Source organism: Notamacropus eugenii, chromosome 2 (assembly GCF_028372415.1).
Source record: "Notamacropus eugenii isolate mMacEug1 chromosome 2, mMacEug1.pri_v2, whole genome shotgun sequence".
NCBI lineage: Eukaryota > Metazoa > Chordata > Mammalia > Diprotodontia > Macropodidae > Notamacropus > Notamacropus eugenii.
This window is the reverse complement of record NC_092873.1, coordinates 43,137,511-43,156,497: the sequence shown is the minus strand read 5'-3', so window position 1 is coordinate 43,156,497 and position 18,987 is coordinate 43,137,511. Positions and strand designations below refer to the sequence as shown.

At 49.9% G+C, this 18,987-nt stretch overlaps 1 protein-coding gene across 2 annotated transcripts; it reads right to left on the bottom strand.

The window, feature by feature from the left end:
* Positions 1 to 1,551: 1,551 nt before the first annotated feature.
* On the bottom strand, positions 1,552 to 18,209 carry ASL (argininosuccinate lyase). 2 transcript variants are annotated; one of them, XM_072640081.1, is made up of 17 exons: positions 18,117 to 18,209; positions 17,750 to 17,808; positions 13,483 to 13,677; positions 12,430 to 12,513; positions 11,820 to 11,876; positions 11,581 to 11,678; positions 9,999 to 10,076; positions 9,753 to 9,830; positions 8,663 to 8,715; positions 7,746 to 7,808; positions 7,345 to 7,459; positions 6,753 to 6,837; positions 6,506 to 6,565; positions 5,301 to 5,384; positions 4,521 to 4,601; positions 4,231 to 4,337; positions 1,552 to 2,865 (listed from the first exon to the last, which is right to left on the bottom strand). In XM_072640081.1, the coding sequence occupies exons 2-17, from the start codon at positions 17,759 to 17,761 to the stop codon at positions 2,721 to 2,723; spliced, it is 1,395 nt and encodes a 464-aa protein (XP_072496182.1). In that variant the 5' UTR covers positions 17,762 to 17,808; positions 18,117 to 18,209; the 3' UTR covers positions 1,552 to 2,720. The 2 variants fall into 2 exon arrangements, with proteins under 2 accessions (XP_072496182.1, XP_072496181.1); XM_072640080.1 differs by lacking the exon at positions 18,117 to 18,209 and adding an exon at positions 17,900 to 18,106.
* Between the last annotated feature and the right edge of the window lie 778 nt (positions 18,210 to 18,987).

Below are 18,987 nucleotides of genomic sequence, written 5' to 3'. Positions count from 1 at the left end.
CATGGTCACCCAGGTAGGGTCAAAGATCTGGTGGTAGATGGGACATCAGAGGTCATCTAGTCCCACTCCCTTATTTTATAGAAGGGTAGACTGAGTCCTAGAGATATGAAGTGACTTGCCCATGGTCACCCAGGTGATAAGGTAAGATTGAATAATGCTTTCTGACTCCAAATTAAGTGCTTTTTTGTACAACATCACTCTCAGTAGGCTTGGAAATATGGCATTAGAGCTCAGGAGAGAGGTGAGGGCTGGAGATATAGCTTTGGGAATTATCTGAATGGAGGTGATCATCTGTTTCTGAATATGGGTTGCACCCCTAAAATGTTGTTTGGTCATGTTTGACCCCATTTGGGGTTTTCTGTGGCAAAGATACTGGAGTGGTTTGCCATTTCCTGCTCTGGCTCATTATACAGATGAGAAAACTGAGGCAAACAGGGTGACTTGCCCAGGGTCATAGAGCTAGTAAGAGTCTGAGAGCAAATTTGAACTCAGGTCTTCCTGAGTCCAGATCCAGCCCTCTACCCACTATTCCACCTAGTTGTCCATCCCTAAAATGAGACCATCCTAAAAGAAAATTCTAGGGCTAAAGTCTGTAGGATTGTTCCTTCTCTCCTCTGAGTCAGGTTTTCAGAGGAAATGCATGTTGGGAATGCAAACTGCCCTTCTGCAAAATGATGGGGCAAGGTCCCTTCCATCACCAAACCTGGAGAAGGTTGTTTTCCTCATGCACCTATCTACTCTATCTTGGGTATAGGCAATTGTATCTTGGGGTGGGAGAAAGAGCACCCATCTGCTTCACATAGATTACCTGGGGCTATGTCATCCATCTCAAGGGAGAAGTTAGGGTGCTTTGTCAACTTCTGACCAAGAGGAGCAGACTTTCTCAAGTGTCTAAGGGAGAGGGAGGACGTGGAGATTCCAGGTCCCCACATTTGGGTCTGGTGCTGTTGACTGGGACCTTCTAGGAGTGAGAGCTTGGTGTGGCCTTCCTCCTTCAGTCTTTATGAGGAAAGGGTAGTGGAGAGTGGTCATTGCCAGGGGTGCGATATAGTAAGGGCTGTGTCTGATGGCCAACTGGGAGAGCTTTGGAATCCTTCCCTCCTAGAGGGGACAAGAACAAGGATTCACTCTGGCAGAGGCAGGGACTAAGGCGGTCTGTGGTCAGCCACTGATATCCCCTCCTCAAAGCTGTTGGGAACTGGAGGCCGCAGAGGGCTGAGGAAGCACTACCTTTCGTTGGCATCATCCCAGAGCCCAGAGGCCGGCTGTTAGGATCTGGGCACAGAGCTCTGTCATGATATGAGTTAATTTTCTTTAATCTTCTGAAAAATCATTGCTAATTTTGTTCACTTTGTGATTGGGGGAGAGGTGTCCCCAGCCTTCCCACTTCTTTTTTGGGGGTGGAGCTCCAAGTAAGACATGAGGACTTTCCCAAAGGTGACCTAGACCCTTTGAATTGAGGTTATTTCAAGCCTCTCCCTACTCCCCCAATCACCCTGTATCTATTTTGTACATTCCTATATTATAACAATAGCCAGCATTTATGTAACATTTACTGTGGGCCAGGCCCTGGGCTAAACCCTTTATAAATATCATCTCATTTGATCCTTCCAACAACCTGGGGATTAAGTGCAATTATTATCCCCCTTTTACTGACGAGGACGCTGGAGATCCCAGTTACACAGCTAGTAAGAGCTTGAGGATGGATTTGAACTTAGGTCTTCTGATTCTAGGCTCAGTGCTCTATCCAGTACACCCACAAGATACAGGAATACATGTGTATACACATATATGTATATAACAGTGCGTATATGTACATGTGTATAGACAAATATAATATGTAGTAAATATTAGGTATGCTCTACAGTATATATTAGGTATATGATATATATAATACAGATACTGATATATATCTAGATATACATGAAATACAGATATGGATATCTACGTATGTATCTAAATGTATACATGTTGTTTTCTGCCTAGCCCATAGCTCTTAAATGCTTGCTGACTGACGGTATTTGTCTATATTCATGTGCTTTATAAATGGTGTTCCCCGCCCCTTTCCCCATAGAATGTAAGCAGCAAAAGGGCAGGAAATGCTACCCTCCATCTATCCCAGGTCCCCAACACATAGGAGATATGTGACCAAGGCTTTGACAAATCCACTACTTTTGTAAGCAGACACCACAAAATCATGGGGCTTTTTCTATCAGCCTGATTTGGGGCCAAGGTCTATACAGGCCTTCTAAAGCTAGACCAGTGAAGTAAAGGAAGCCAGGGGAGTCACTGAGAATCCCAGGGAAAAGAGGCCATGGGCAGTGATGCTCTAGAGGCTAGGACCCGAGTCCCTTCCCTCTCTTTTCCTTTGTCCCCTCCTAGGTCTGGAACCCCTGTACCCCAGCCCCATGGAATGCTTTATAACAAGCCCGTAGATTCAGAGCTAGAAGGGAGGCCCAACCCCCCTCCCTTTTACAGATGAGGAAATTGAGGCCCAGAGATGTTAAGTCACTTGGCCAGGGTGTCCCAGCTATTGAGGCAGGATTTGAACTCGGCTCTCCTTTGCTCTCAGCCCCACAGTTTCCACTGCACCACATCTCCTGCCTTCGCTGCCTTCGCCAGGATGATGGCTAAGTCAGAAGATGAACACCCAGTCCTCCCACTGGGGTTTATTCTCTTAGGAGTCTGTGAGTAGGGTCAGGGGGCTGCGTGGGGGGTCTCTATTGTGGCAGGGTCCTCAGCAAGCCTCTCAGCTTCTGAATCTGCCAGTCCACGCTGCTTTTGGCTGTCCCACCCAAGGCTTCATACTGTTCCACACTGTTGGCATAGTTCCACACTTGGCTCACATCACTGGAGAACAGGGGGCTGCCAGAGAAGAAGCAAGGAGAAAGTGTGAGGACACAGGGATATCCTTCTTCCTCTCTTGTCCCACAGAAGATCCCAGGCAACATTCCTGTTCCTGGCCTCCCTGAAATCATCTCTTTCACTGTCCATTCAGACTCTGCCCATGGCCAAGCTCCAGGGCTGCCTCCTCAGGGCAGTTTTCCCTGACTTTACACTGGCCCCTGGCTAGAAGGTCTTGCTTCGTTCCTTATTCTATTTGACCTCTGTGATGCAGTTGCATGAGGCAATGGAAAGAGTCCTGGATTTGGAGTCCTAGGACCTGGGTTTGGATTCTGTTTCTGTCACTTGCCAACCAGAGGCAGCTGCTGGTGCAGTGGATAGAACGCTGGGCTTGGAGTCAGGAAGACCCAGACCCTCACTAGCTGTGTGACCCTTGGGTAGGTCCCTTACCTCTTTTTGCCTCAGTTTCCTCACCTATAAAATGGAATCATAATAGTACCCACCTCCCAGGGCAGATGATGGGATCAAAAGAGATAATATTTGTAAAATGCTCAGCCCAGGGCCGGGCACATAACAGAAGCCAGGGAATTGCTTTTTCTTTTCTCTTCCCCACTGGAACCTTGAGCAAATCACTAAACACCTCAGGGCCTCAGTTTTCTTATCCGCAAAAGTGGAGGCAAGGTGGGGCTTTTCCAGGTGACCTCTAAGGCCCTTTCTAGCCTAAATCTGTGACCTTGGATTCTAATTATTTGTGTGTGTTTCATTCTCCTCCTCCCCGAGACCATAAGCTCCCTGAGGACAGGATCTAGGTTGACTTTCATCTCTGGATCCCTGGCACCTGAGAGAATGCTTCACATGTGCGCATAAACTGAAAGTGAGTGGTTTGTCCAAGGTCATAAGGAGTAAGTGAGGGGTAAGATTTGAATGCAGGTCCTCTGACTCCAGAAGCGATGCTCTTTCCACAATAAAACACCACCCCCCATTCCCAGAATGTGAGCTCCTTGAGGCCAGGGATTAATTCTTTTTCCCCAGTGGTTGGTGCTTAGTAGGCATTAATACAGATATGTCAATAGATTCAGTATTAGAAGAATCTGGTATGGTATGGTATAGGTGTGAGTGATCTCTGCACGTGGCCACTGTGGCCCTACTATGGAATGTTATATTTGGCCTCTGACAGTTGATGTGGTTTAAAAAAAACAGGGACAAGACCATAGATGTTCTGGACCTGCCCAGACCTAGGTTCTGCTGTCATAGTCAGTGAGAGAACACACACTGTCCTCTGTGCCAGGATAAGCACTAGGAGAGGGCTTTAGCAGTGTGGACATGAAAACAGTAGGTGCTTAGTGGATGCCAGAGCTGGGGGGACCCTGGGAAGGGGCTTCCCACCTGATGGTTTGCAGCTCCGTCAAGGAGAGTTGGTTGAGGGCCAGTTTCTTGGTCTCGGCCATGAAGACAGCTTTTCCGGATGCTTCGTGGGCCTGCCTGAATGGCATCTGGGCCAGAAGAAGAGGGTGGTGAGGCCAGCCTTCCCTCCTCCCTCCCACATCTCCCTCCTACCCCTGATGCCTCTTCAGTCTCCTGGTCTGGAGGCTGGGCTCTGAGGCTCCCCAGGTTCCTGGGCGGGGGCAGGCTCCAACCCTCTGCTCTCCATGACAACCAGGTCCGTGAACTCTTACCCCCTTTCTGACAAGGTAGTAGGCGAGGTCGGTGGCAAGCATATCCGGGCTGAGAGCCGCCTCCATGCACACCTTGTTGATCTGCAATAATATAGGAGAAACACATTTTAAAAATACTCCCCAAAAGTTTATAAGAAGATGCATGCACATAGGGTAATGTTTTTCAAAAGTCACTTTTAATATGTTTTTCATGACTTCATATGTATAATCAAATTTATTAAATTTGATTATATACATCAAATATATAAAAATATATCAAAATGCTTTTCTTTTCAAGGAGGGGGAAGGAGAAAATTCGGAAATTTTAAAATTTCAAATTCAAAATTTAAAAATTCAAAATTTTAAAAAAAGATTGTTAAATTTTTTGTATGTCATTGGGATATATTTAAGGAGATAAAAATAAATATGTTTTAAAAAGTCAATTTCGTTCAATTTAACATATACCTTTTTAAAGGCTTAAGAGATGGAAGGGACCTTAGAGACTATCTTGACCAACCCCTTCATTTCATAGATGAGGAACCAAGGCCCCCAGAGGGTAACTGGTCCAAAGCCTTGCAGGTTTTGAGCCACAGAGCCTGCATCCAAACTCGGAAGTCCTTGGACTCCAAATCCACTGTGGCTGCTGCTGGGGCTCTGGGCCTTTGGCCTGGCCTCCCTGCTGACCCCTTGTTCTCTCAGCCCTGCCCAGGTCCTCCAGGGGTCTAGCAGATTTGGAGGCAATGGGGAAGACTTTGGGAAGGGAGGATAAAGGAAAGGTGATGGTGTAGGAGGGCTTCTTACCTTCATGGTAGAGATGACACCCGTGGCCACCTGCAGCACAGAATTCATGGTGTCAAAGACTTCAAAGACGGCTTCTTTGTCCTCCTGTGGGGCCAAGGCGGGCAGAGATGTTAGCAGGGAAGGAGGGAGGGGGCTGAGGAGTTGGGTCTCTCTTTGAATCATCTCCCTTCCCCTGCCTCCAATCTCTCGATGTTATACTCCTTTAGGGGTACAAGGAGAGCTTTCCCAGGGGCTCTAGCCATGGATGGCACTGGCCCCAGGTGCCTGGGAAGCTCCCTACCCTTCCCCCAACCCCAGGCCCAGTCAGGAGAGCCTGATGGGAAGCAGGGGAGATCTTACTGCCCATGTAGAAAGAGCTCTGCTCCATGCATCCAGGGGAATGGGAAAAAGCATTAGGCATTTATAGAACACGTATTATTTACCAGGCATTATGCTAAATGCTTTTCAAATATTGTCCCATTTGATCCTCAGAACAACTCTGGGAGGTAGGTCCCATTGTGATCTCCATTTTACCATTGAGGAAACTGAAGCAAACAGGTGTTAAGCTCAGGGTCACACAGCTAGGAAGTGTCTGAAGCTAGATTTGAACTCAGGTCTTCCTGACTCTAAGCCCAGAGGTCTATCCACTGATCTAGCTCCTGGAGGGAACTCTTACCCAGAGGTATCTGTGCAAACCTGTTTCCATTCACACATGAGCAAGCACACGGGTGCTTGGTGACCCTAGATGTCTGAGCTGCATGGGTCAAGGAACACCCAAAGAGGTCCCCAGGCATATGGGAAAGGGAACTCAGTTTGGCTTCAGAGTTGCTGGGCGGCTATCCTGGCTGTGCCATTTATCAGTTGATCCATCACCAAGCATGTATTAAGCACCTACTATGTGCTAGGCTTCCTACACGTCTCAGCTAAAAACCTGCCTTCCACAGGAACCCTTTCCAGATCCCCCTAACTTCTTTTCTGATTATTTCCAATCTCTCCAACATATAGCTTGGTTGTACGTAGTTGTTCAGATGTCATCTCCCCCACCCTGAGCTCCATGAGGGTAGGGACTGTCTTTTGCCCTTTTTAATCGCCTGCTCCTAGCACAGTGCCTGGCATATAGTAGGCATTTAATAAATACTTATTGACTGACACAGACAAAATGAAGACAGGCCCTGCCCTCAGGGAGGTTCCAGGCTATCACTTAGTCCTAGGAGGGGCATACCTACCTGTAAGTCTTTGTTGTAGGTGCTTGGCAGTCCCTTGAGTGTCATCAGCAGCCCAGCACACTGCATGATGGGAAACCTGGGAGTGAAACTTGCGGCCTGGACCCCAGGGCACAGCCAAGGCCTTGGGTGTGGAAGGGGAGCTGGGGGTGATCCTTGGTGATCCTCCCCTCCCTCCGGCATGGGCACCCACCACCCACTCCCCTGCCCGTCCATACTCCCCTATCTTCTCTAGGCCAGTGCTTCTCACCCGGCCAAACACGCGCCCTGCTTTGCTCCGGATCAGCTCGAGGCTGTCTGGGTTTTTCTTTTGGGGCATCAGGCTGCTCCCTGTGCTACAGACAGAGAAACCACCAATTTAAAATGGGTGAGGTTCCCCACCCCAGAGGACTCCCAAATGAGGGAAGTTGTAAGACTATAGTAGAAAAAAAGCCTGCTTTGGATTCATGGGACCTAGTGCAAGCGCTGTCTCCGTTACCTACTACCTCTGGGCATGCCACTTAACCTTCTCAGGACTCAGTTTCCTTCTCTGTAAGAGGAGGGGGCTGGTCTAAAAGGCCCCTGAGATTCTTTCTGGTTCTCTATGACCCCACTGGTGTGACCTGCCCTTGGACTCAGTTTTCCCATCTGTAATATGGCCTCTTCCAGCTCTCAGTCTGGGTTCCATGACCGTGGGTCAGGCCAAGGCCTGGCTATTGAGGGGAAGAAACAGAAGGAGTCCACGTGGGGAGATTCCAGTGGCTCCATGGTCTGGCTGGTGCAACCTCTTTGGTCATTGTGGAAGCAGGTCAAGAAATAGTTTGGGGGGAGCAGGGCATGGAGGGGGCAGCCCTCATCCATACCTGTAGGCATCAGATAGTTGTACGAAGCTAAATTCCTTGGTGCCATAAATGATCAGGTCCTCCGCCATCTTACTGAGGTGCGTCATGCACAGAGAACCCCAGAAGAGGAACTCAGCTTTAGGGGTACAGGTAAAAAGAAGAGTGTCCCAGGGTTGGGCCATCCTGAGGTATTACCCACCCAGCCTACCAGCCACCTGCCTATCCATGGTGGGACATACCCAGGACCCCTGGAACACGTGGGAGAGTCCCTAGGATTTAGGGTAAGGTTGAGGGGAGGAGGTGCATGGTAGGGAACCACCACTGAGGAAACGGGAATTGGTGGGGAAGGAAACAGGAATGAAGGGAAGCTGGAGAAGGGAGTTCTAGGGCTAAGGAAAGGGGACCAGAGGAGCAAAACTCACCCACAAAGTCTCTCTCACTGGTGGCATCCATGCTGTTGAGGGTGATGGCACTGAAATTCAACTCTGAGGAGCAGGAACAAATCCACAGAGGAATGAGGTGCTTCCCTAGTCCTCTGGGAAGCCCAGCATCCCCAGTGTGGTAGTTAACAAAGTCCCCAGTTCAGGTCCTGGCCCACCCTTCATGGTAGGGTGGGGAAGGGGAGAGGGACAGTCTGCCATTCAGCTCAGAAGGACAAATTGGTCTGGGGCCGAGAGACCTGGATCCTGATCCCAAGCTGGGTGACCTCAGGTAAATGAATTCTCTGGGCCTCAGTTTTCTCCTTTGTCAAACAGAAAGATTGAACTAGATCTGTGATTCTTAACGTAAGGGGTCCATGGACCCTACGGATAGATGAACTTGAATGGGAAATAAATTGACATCTTTATTTTCACTAACTCCTGACTTCCTTTGCAATTTTATGTATTTTATGCATTTAAAATAGGTTTATATTAAAAAAATTGCATTTTTATTTTGTTAACCTTTGGTTTTCATTGTAATATGATGTATCCCATTTTACACATTAAAAAAAAGAGATTCATAGACTTCACCAGATTGTCAAAGGGAGTGATGACCCCAAGAGGCTAAGAACTACTCTGAGGGCCTAGCTGGTTCCCACAATGGCCCCATGGGAAGAACCCTGGAGCTGGAGGCCCAGGGCTGAGACTGGAATCCTGCCTTGTGACTTAGGGGACCCTCTGGGCCTCAGAGCAGCTTGGATAGATGGCCTCAGAAGGCTCTTGTGGCCCAAAGTCTGGGACCTCTGTCCCAGGACCCTCTGAGGTTCCCCTTAGAACCAGAACTGTGGTTCTAGGGAGAGGAGATGGGGGTCCAAAAGGCTTGGAGAGAGGTGGGGCTCCTTCCCTGGGGCAGGGCTTACCTTTTCGGAGCAGCTCCCTATCCACTCCCAAGGGGTTGCCAGCAATGGCTCCACTGGAGGACATGGTGGAGAGAGGGGAAGAAGGAAGGAAGGAAAACTCTAGTTAACAATAATCCTGATGATAAAGCAACTTACATCCCCCCTAGAGCATTTAAGATTTCCAGAATTCTTTCTTCCCAAGCCTATCAGATTAGTAGTATGTGCACCCATTTTACAGATGAGTAAACAGAGGTGCAGAGAAGTGAGTGATTGGTCCAAGGGCTTTAGGTAGAATTTTAACCTGAGGTCTCTGGACTAAGTCTGGGGCCCTTTCTCATGGCCCTGGGGGTCTGTGAAACCATTCTCTCTCCCCATTCTCTGTATACCCCCTCAACACCCCTGTCCTCTTCATCCCTTTATGGGCCCCCAGAAATCAGCTTAGGAAAGGGGAGGCTGTTCCCTGCCCCAACAGACATAAGGAAAAATGGAAGAAATTCCTTCATTGTACCAGGAAGTTGAAGTTTGGGCCTTATTCTTTGGGAAGCTCTGGTCACTAGCTGTTTCCACCCCCACCTCTCTCCATGCCACTTGTTTACTCTTGGCCCTAAAGCATCTTTCTCAGGAACCTTCCAGCCCAGCCCATAATTCAATAAAGGTGGACAGCATGGGTCCCCTGCAGCAGGACAACTGGGTTCTAGTCCTGGCTTTGGCCCTACTCCTAGGTAATCTTGGACAAGTCTCATAGTGAGTATCTCACAGTGAGAATTCTTTTGATTGGATCTTAGAACTGGAAAGGGGACCACAGGGGACCTTCTATTCCAATGCCCCCACTTTATAGATAAGGAAACTGAGGCCCAAGGGGATAAAGTGATCTATCTCTCACTACACCAGTGGTAATGACTGTGGGCTTTAACCAGAGGTCTCTAACTGAAGAAATGGCCACTGAGGTCCCTTTCTACTGTCAAATTCTGTGGTTCCTCAATTTCTCCTCTTCCAACCTCAGTTTCTTCCTCTGTTCCAGCCACCCCATTTGCTAGACAATTCATCTGTCCCCTTTCAGCTTGGATGTTCTGGGAAGATCCGGTCCCCTCCTGCTCCATCCCTCACTCACCTCCCCAGGGGCAGCACATCAATCCTTTTCCTCACCTCCAGCAGACGCTCTAGGTCTCGGGACAGGGCAACAGCATGACTGTCAAGGACAGAAGAGAAGTCAGCACATGAGAAGATTTGGGGCTCCCGAGGTGGCCTGGCCCAACCTCCCGAAGACCAGGCTTGAAGCAGAGAAGAGGGTTTGGGGCACCCTCTTCCCCAAGCTCATCTTCCCAAGCCAGAGGCCCTCCAGAGGTGCTGGCCTTACCTCAAGATCCAGTGGCTCCAGCGGATGGGCTGAGCCCTCTGTAGGTGGGTGTAGCCTGGGAAGAGCACGTCTTTCTCCCTAGGGCAGGATCAAAGAAGGGACATCAACCCAACCAGAGCAGCTTTCCCAGGTACAATACCATTCTCTCTCTACCCCACTGGGCTGTGCCAATATGGGAACAAGGGCCATTCAGTGGGGATGCCTGGGAACAAGCAGGGATGTGACTGTATCCCAGAGATCCTTCTGCCCCTCACAGCGTGGCTCCCTCCTGTCTTGTCCACTCTTCTTGCATGCATGCTGGTCTACTTGCTAACCTTTAATCCCAACTTTCATCTCCCACTTCCACACCTTTGTGATAGCTGACCCCCCGTGCCTACAGACCTCTCCCTTATAGCCTCTGGCTTCAAGACTGAGCTCAGGTCTCACCTTCTGCAGGAGGCCTTTCCTATCCCCCTACTAGTCCCTTCTCTCTGAGATGACATGACATCTACTCTGTATTTACTTTATACGTAGAATAATTTGCATGTTGCCTTTCCCATTAGAATGTGAGCATTTTAAGGGCAGATCATATTTTTGCCTTTTTTTTTTATATCCTCAGTGCCTGCCACAGTTCTGGGCACATACAAGGTGCTTGATAAATGCTTTGCTTGTTGACTGACCAGGAAAGCCGACCTCTCAATCCCCTTGGGTTTGAGCCCAAAGCTAGGACTGGCATTCCTGACCTAGCCCTCTTCCTGGCTTGTGTTCCCACAAGGGAGAAGGGGAGATACTTAAACATTAAACAGGAAGCCCCCACTGCTGACCATGCGGACCTTTGCCCTCTCTGTCCTCAGCTCAATGGACTCTGGGTCCTAGCATTTCTTCTCTCTGTACCCCTTTCCTCCCACCCTGCCCTCTCTCTGTCCTCTGAGACTAAGGGTCAGGGAGTTGAAACTCTACTTCTCCCCTCCCTTGCCACCTTGTGGGTGGTCCTGCCCCTCTGGTTCCTCCTGGGTAGGGGGATTGATTCCGAGGGAGCCATCCTCTCCAGGGCCTCCTGATTCCCAACCAGGCCTCATTCCTGACACGCTTGGGGATTACTCACCCAGGCCTCATGACAGGGAGTCTAACCTAACCTAACCGAAGGTAACCTACAAATAGTTTACCCCAAAGGGAAGGAGTTGGGGGAAGCCTTCCAGTAAATACCCACATCACAGACTCGCAGAATTAGACCTAGGGGGTACCTTCAGTTCAACCTCCTCATTTTAGAAATGAGGAGACTGAGGCCCAGAGAGTAAGTTCACCCAGGTGCTGATGGACAAGGCAAGATTTGTACTCAGATCCTCTATCACCCAAGGAAACAGTCTTTCTGCAGTACCACCTGCCTCTCTAATAGGAGCTTAATAAACATTTGTCTATTGACTGATCGACCATGAGGGTGGCCCAGGATTACCCTCCGACCCTCCTAATCTCAGTCAGTCTCAACATGTTCCCTCTCTGGGTCTCAGTATCCTCCTTTGTCAAAAGCCAGCATTGATATCTACAGACCCTTGGAGCTCAGCCCTTGTGTGGTTCTGGGATTTCATGGAAGGGGCTGACTCACGCTTCAGCCCGCTCCACCATGGTCGTGAGGAGCATCCGGAGGTGGGAAGACAGCGAGGAGCATGACTTTCGCATCCAGAGCCTCAAGTCTGTGACCACCTGCCAGAGGGGAAAGGGTCAGCTCTCAGAAATGTTGGGGTCCAGGCCCTGTGCAGGCCCAGGCCCTGTGCAGCTGAGAGCCAGGGACATGGCACAGGGAAAACCCCAGATGATCAAGGATGGGCAGCAGGGGGGCCGTACCTGGTCATTTCGGCTGCGGCCGGTGTGCAGCTTTCCTGCGGTCTCCCCAATAAGCTCCTGTGAAGGGCGGAAGACAGGCCCAGAGGGGATGTGAACACAAGCCTGCCAGGGCCCGGAACAGGATTTCTCCCCAGCATTTGGGCCCCTGAGGACCCTTTCACTCAGGGTCAGGCCTGAGCCCCAGAAGTCCCCACTGCCCACCCAGGCTGTTCTTCCTCTGCTTGGAGAATGGACAGACCCCCACTCTTATTGTCCCACTCTTTCTAGCAGGGGCCCCTTCAATGCAGACTCATGTCCCTCCCAGCTCCACCCCAGGGTGGAATAGGAGGATAGCATCTTGTGCCCAGGAAGACCTTGGACATGAGGGAGTGAAGGGGAGTCAGGCTTCTCTCAATGGCTGGACAATCTCCCTATCTGCCTGGGCATATACTGATCTATAAACCTGTTGTCTTCCCTAATAGAGCACAAGTCCCTGAGGGCAGGGCAGGCTTCATTTCTGTCTTTGCAGCCTCAGCTCTTGGCTCAGGGCTTGGGTTAGCAAAGGCTTAATACATGCTCGATTGGTGAAGGGAAAGGGAGAGCAAGGGAAAGCGGCAGGTCTGGCCCATACCTTCAGCCTCCGCTCATTGGCTGTGTGGATGTCCTCATCATTGGGGTTCGGTGCAAATGTGCCTTTGGCCCACTCCTCAGCCACCTGCATCCAAAACAGCCGGCCCCAGAATCAAGGGGGTGCCCCGGACGGCAGGTACCTCCATGGGATGGGGAAAGCCATCCAGATCTGCCCAGATCCCGCCCTCAGCCTTTCTCCCTGAGGGCTCTCTCTGTCCTCCTCTTACTATCTGTAATGTAGCTCAATCTTAGCATCTCTAGCAAACAGCACTCCGTAGGCACTTAATAAATGCTCCTTGGATTGGATTAAATTGGATCCTCCCCAGAGCATCCAGAGACACTGGCTCTACCTGAAGGTGTGTCCTGGGAGCTCTCACTGGGCAGCACTCATCCTTGGGGTAACCCCTCAAAACCCAGAGCATCTTTAGCACAGGCTTCCACCATGGGTGTGAATGGTATTAACCATGTGAGGATAACTGACGTTTCTGTAGCACATCAAAGTGCTTTATACAGTGGCTTCTCTACCACAGTCCTGTGAGGCAGAGGGGGCAGATATCATTATACCTGTTTTACAGATGAGGGAACTGTGGCTCAGGGAAGGGAGGGTTTTGCTCAAGACTGTAAAGCTAATGTGGTGGGATTTGAACCCAGATTTCCTGACTCCAAATTCAGCAGTTTTCTCACCACATCACACTATCTCATAAGCATATTGCATATATGTATCTGTTGTCATTTTTGGTCTGAATGGACCTTTGATTTCATCAGTTAGGGAGGCCTCTGGTGAGGAAACTCCATCCCTTAATGCAGATCAGTACCTACTCTACACCTTTTGGTCTCAAGAGAGCGGGTTATTCAGAGTCATACAGCCAGCATGAGTCAGTGGCGAGGCTTGAACCTTGGATGTCCCATTCCTTAAGGCATTATACCACTCATGGTTGAATACTGCCGAATTTAGGTAATAGGAGAATACCTATTCACGGGGAGGTCATTTTCTCTCTAGGAGAGGAATGGGAGCCATTGAGGTGTGCGTAGGAAAAGGGGGAACCACTGGTACCTTGTCCAGGCCTTGGAGGATCTTGTCCAGCTCCGCTTTGGTCAGGAGCCCTGCTTTCTCTAGCCCTTTGCTGTAGGCCTTGCTGCCCTGGATATCGGCCTCCCACATGCGCTGGTCATAGGCGAAGGACGAGTTGAATTTCTCCATGATGGGGTCGATTGAGCCCACGAACCGGCCTCCCCACAGTTTTCCGCTCTGCCCCAGAAGAGAAGGGGCACAGTTAGCACCTGAAGGATCCTGGAAATGGTCTGGGAGAAAGTCCAGCCACAGGGGGTGACTCTCCCAGCCAGAGGTGGAAAGGCACCCTTTTGGGTGGGGTGGCAGCTCCAGGCTCTGATGCATCATCTCCCCACCAATTACAGTGGCTAGCTGCCCCCTAGCAGATGGCAGAGCCCAAAACACGAGGCATTGAAGTTTGGGAGGAAGGCTTAGTGCCAGCCCATGGGGTGTTTCTCAGACAGGGTGGGCCAGAAAAGAAGATTTCTGGTGGGAGTCCCTGAGACCCAGGTGTAACAGAGGGAAGTGCAGACACACCTCCTGTTTTATAGATTTGTATCTGATCAGTCGCCCTATGGGGGACACCAATTAATCAGACAACAATCGTGTATTTAGCTTTTACTATGTGTCAGCAGACACTGTGGGAGGTGCTGGGATCCAAATCTACTCAACCCCCTTGTACTCAATAAACTCCAGGGGCTCCCTATGACCTCCAGGATCAAATATAAAACCTGCTGGCTTTTAAAGCCTCTATAGCCTGGCCCCTGGTGACCATTCCAGTCTTCTCAGCTCCTCCCTCCAGGCCTTGGTATTCTCTATCTCAACTCTGCCTGGCTTTCCGGGCTTTCTTCAACACTCAGCTCAAATTGTGACTTCTATAAGAAGCCTGTGCCTGTTCCTCCTTCATTCTATCTTAATTATTAATCTTAATTATTCTGTCTTCATGCTTCCTGATGAAATAACCTCCAACTGACCCTGTGTGTACACACACACACATATACACACACACACACATAGATAAATGGATAAGATAGATAGACAGACAGATGGATGGATGGATGGATAGACAAGATAGATAGACAAATAGCTACTAAGGTAGATAGGTTGGCTCAGTGGATGGAGTGCTGAGCCTGCAGTTACAAAGACTTGAATTCAAATCCAGCCTCAGACACTTACTAGCTGTGTGACCCTGGGTAAGTCACTTCGCCTGTTTGCCTTAATCCAACAAAGGAGAAATGCCAAACCACTCCAGTATCTTTGCCAAGAAAACCCCATGGCATCTTTGCGTCGGAGGGGTCAGGAAGAGTCAGGCCCGACTGAGCACATCTATTGCGTGAGAGTTGTCTCCCTGTTAGACTGTAAGGTCCGGAGAACAGGGATGATGTTTGCCTTTCCTCATCTCCCCAGTGCCTAGCACAATGCTCTGCATGTAGTAAGTGCCTAATAAATGCTTGTTGACTTGACTTGTTCATTTGCTATTTGCAGAGCCCTAGGGCCTTCTCTTCTAAAGAGCTCTCACATCATTTTTCTCTCTGGTCCCCACAATTCCCATTGCCCTTGCCACTCCTTATTTCTCCATTTCAGGACATGCAAAGGGAAATATTGCAGGGAACCCTGGTCCTGACCTTCTGGGGTCAAAGTTCCAAGTGACCACATAGGTCGGTCAGCCAATCAATGGGTCAGTCAAACCCAGAAGAAAGCTGGGTTCAAGTCTGGTTCTTTCTCAACCATCCTAGCTGTATGACCTTTAGTAGATAATGTCACTTCTCAGTGTTTCAGCTTACTCATCTGTAAAATGGTAATGACAATACTTTATGTTACCTACTTTATAGGTTCATAGGGGATTCAAAAGGGACCAGAAACCAGATTTCTTGTCCCAGGTTCATAACCCTAGAGCTAGAAGGGACCTCATAAGCCATCTAGTCTAACTGTCCCATTTCACAGATGAGAAGACTAGGGAGGAAAGCTTGCAAGTGACTTGTGGGAAATGTAGTAAGCATCAGAAACAGAATTTGAACTCACAGCCAGTACTCCTTCCATTGTACTATAACTGCCTCCAAGTTTAAGGAAAGAGCCTCTTCCTCTACCGTAAGGATAGGAACTGGCCCTATGATTTTATTGGCACAAGGAAGTCCCAGGTGAGGAAAATCCCTCCACCAATGCAAATCGGCAGCTTTTCAGTAACTTAAGGGCTCAGAGAATTACCTCAAACACACCCTGAGGTGAATCAGATCAAAATATAATTGGGGAAATGTTTGACAAAACAAATAAAAATATAATGAAACATAGATAATGTTAATATGTGATTTTCTATGGTTTCAATATACCCCTGAAGGGTTTTTTACGTATCATTTAGTGGCCCCCATTTCTCTCTGAGTTTGGCACAGGTAGGATATGAACCCAGCCAGATCCTGACCTCGTTAAGAAGGCTAAAGTGATCTGCTTTGAATTCATTCCTCCATTTCTCCAGATCTTTAGGTGTCCTCACCCATAAATTCCTTTCCTTTCAGTCTTAACCTTCCTCTGTACCTTTCTTCCCCCAATTGGAACATAAACTTTTTGAGGGCAGGGTCTCTTGCTGTTTTGAATCTAAAAGCTTAAAGTGTCATAGAAATGTGTGCTATATAAAAATAAATAATAATGATTAGTAGTAGTATCAGGATTGTTATTAGGTGCTGAAATCTGGCCAGAGCCACTGGCACTACTTCCTCCCAAATGACGCATCCCAACCCTAGCCCAGGGCTGCCCTCGGTGCTAACAACAATATAAGTGACTCCAATGTTCAAAGGCAAGTCACTTAGCTCTGGGCTCCCAACGAGCCCCCAAGTGTCCAAGTCAGGCAGCAGGCATGACTGCCAACTTCCCAGAAACCTTTGGCATCTTTCTGCAGGGCGATCCCACTACCTCCAGGCTGGTGAGGCTGGTGGCGTGCCAGAGATGGGGGAAGGAACCGGGTATTCTTGAACACTGGGTAACCAAGTGTCAATGCTGCCAGGGGAACGGGGTCTTCAAGGTGCCACAGATTCCAAGCTTAAAAACCCTGATCTAGCCCCTTTCCCTTCTTTTGAAATAGAGGCCAAGGGACTTGTTTAAGGTCACAGAGATACTAAGAGGCAAAGCTGGGACTTGAACCCAAGTTCACTGACTCCAACAAAGGGCTCTTTCCACCCTGTGCCAGGCACGAGCCAAAGAGGAACTGGTAAGGTGGTTTGCTTTCCTTCCCCTCCCAGTGCTGAAGTAACAGCCTGAGGCGGATTCTGAGCGGCTGTGTAGGTGGGAAAAGAATAATTTGCATTGTGTTTTGATTAGCTTGTTTGGGCTTCACAATAACCCAGGGTGGTTGGTGGGGCAACTACCACCACCACCACCATCATCATCATCATCACCATCATCATCATCATCATCATCATCATCATCATCATCATCATCATCATCCCCATTTTAGAGATGAAGAAACTGAGGTTTGAAGAAGTTAGCTGACTTGTCTGAAAGAGCAGAGCTGTCTTTTGAGGAGAGGGTTTAGGGAGAAGCGATTTGTCTAAGGTCACACAGGTAGTACCTAAGCATTGGAAATGGAGCCAGGGCTCTTTTGGCTACTTTGGGGGGAGGCGGAGGCAGGCATGGTTAATCTTTAATGCACTGTGCTATTTCCTTCTACTCCCTCTTTTCCTCCCCATCCCCCAGAGAGCCATTCTGAAGACAGTTTTTGTAATGTAGGCTCCCCAGGCTCCATGGGATCTCAGGGCCACAAGATCTGGGCAGTATGGCAACAGAGCAAAGGGTGAAGTAGGGAGAGAGTGTCAGCCATGCTAGGGCCAGCTCCGTTCCCCAAGTGGGATATTGGGAGAGCTTTCACATAAAAGTTGGCTGTCTCTTAGCAAGGGAGAATATAGGGTAGGGAATCAAGGGGAGAGAAGGAAGGAGGGAAGGAGTAAAGTAGCCACTGCTTCGCCAGACCTCAAGAATAAAGGAATTTTATTGTGATCTGGAAGGGGAGGGAAAGTGGGTGAGGATGGAGCTAGTGTGGCAGGAGTCAAGAAGAAAGGGCCATCTCCTCCTCTCACTCACTTCTCCTGGGATCAGTGCCCCTCCCCCTGCACTTTCCCCTTCTCCCAACTGACCCTAAGTGATCTTCAGCATTTTCCTAGGAGAGAAGTTTAGGGACAAGGGAAACCTTTGCTCCAACTGTATTCTGGGTGCAGGGGATGGAGCGCAGCGGGAAGCAGGTAGAGCTAGAGGAGTCTTAGATAAAGTAGAGAGAACGGCTCACCTCCGATGCCATGGTGGACAAGTTCTTTTCTCCTTGGCTGATCTCAGACCTTGGATAATCTGGAGAGTATGAGAGGGTTGGCGTGGGTTAGCTGTCCCCTGGCCGCGCCGCCCCCCCTGCCACCCACTTCCTTTCCAATGGATCACCCACCCAGTGCCCAGAGTAGGGACAGGGCCGCTGTCCCCACCCTGGCAGCCCGCCGTCCACCCCGTGCCCAGGGCAGGGATGTGGCTGCCCTCCGAGCTCTTGTCCCCCAGCCGCTCGGGAGCCCCGAGCTCCCAGGAGTGCCAGGACAGGGCAGGGCATCACGCTGCTGCCCCGCACCACACCCCCTTCCAGCAAGGTGCGGACGGGAACTCTGACTCACCTGATGCAACAGCTTCTGCCCAGAGCCCAGTCCCGCCGCCGAGGCTTTTCCTTCCCGGGGAGGACGACGTCACCGGGGCCAGGCCCCGCCGCACCAATCAAGGCCTTCACTGCGTGGAGGAGGGGCTGGCGGCTTTACCTGCCCTTGCAGTGGGTCGCCTCTTGTCCCTGGGCGTCACCGGCGCCTCCCATATTTGTGTGGCCATCAGGAGAGCCTGGACGGTGATGCAATCTGCCTGCCCGCTTCGGGGTGTGACTTCGCCATCTGGGAACTTCCCAGGCTGACTTGGAAAATGTCTCCTGGGTCCTTGTCCTCCTTCCGCCTTTCTCCCACCTTCTCCATTTAGATGGAGCTGGACCCAAACCACCCTCCCCTCTCAGACCCCAGATCTGGAGCTGCGAGGGACCTCAGGGGTCCACCCCCTCATTTTACAGATGGGGAAACTGAGGCATAGAGCGCTTACGGGGCTTTCTCAAAGTCTTAAAGGAGGACCAGGAATTTGAGCCCAGGGCCTCTGGCTCAAAATCCAGGGTTCTTTTCCCTACCCCACGTTGCTCTCCCATGCTGTACTCTTTGCTCAGCTTCAGACATGGCCCTAGGTTCGGAGGCTACCCGACATTGTTTTCTATAAGATTTCTGGAAGTTGCTATGGGCCAGGATCACATGCAAAACCAGCTACAATGTAGCCACTGAGAATACCAGATCCATTCATCTGTCTGACCTGGCCTTCGGCTTCGTCCTCTCTTGTGCCTGAACCACTGACCTCAGAGCCAGCCTGGTACACTTCAACCGTAAGCAGAGAGGGCAGGGATCATGTCTTTGACCTCCCTGTGCGCACACGAGGGTGACAGGTTCGATGAAACGCCCTTAG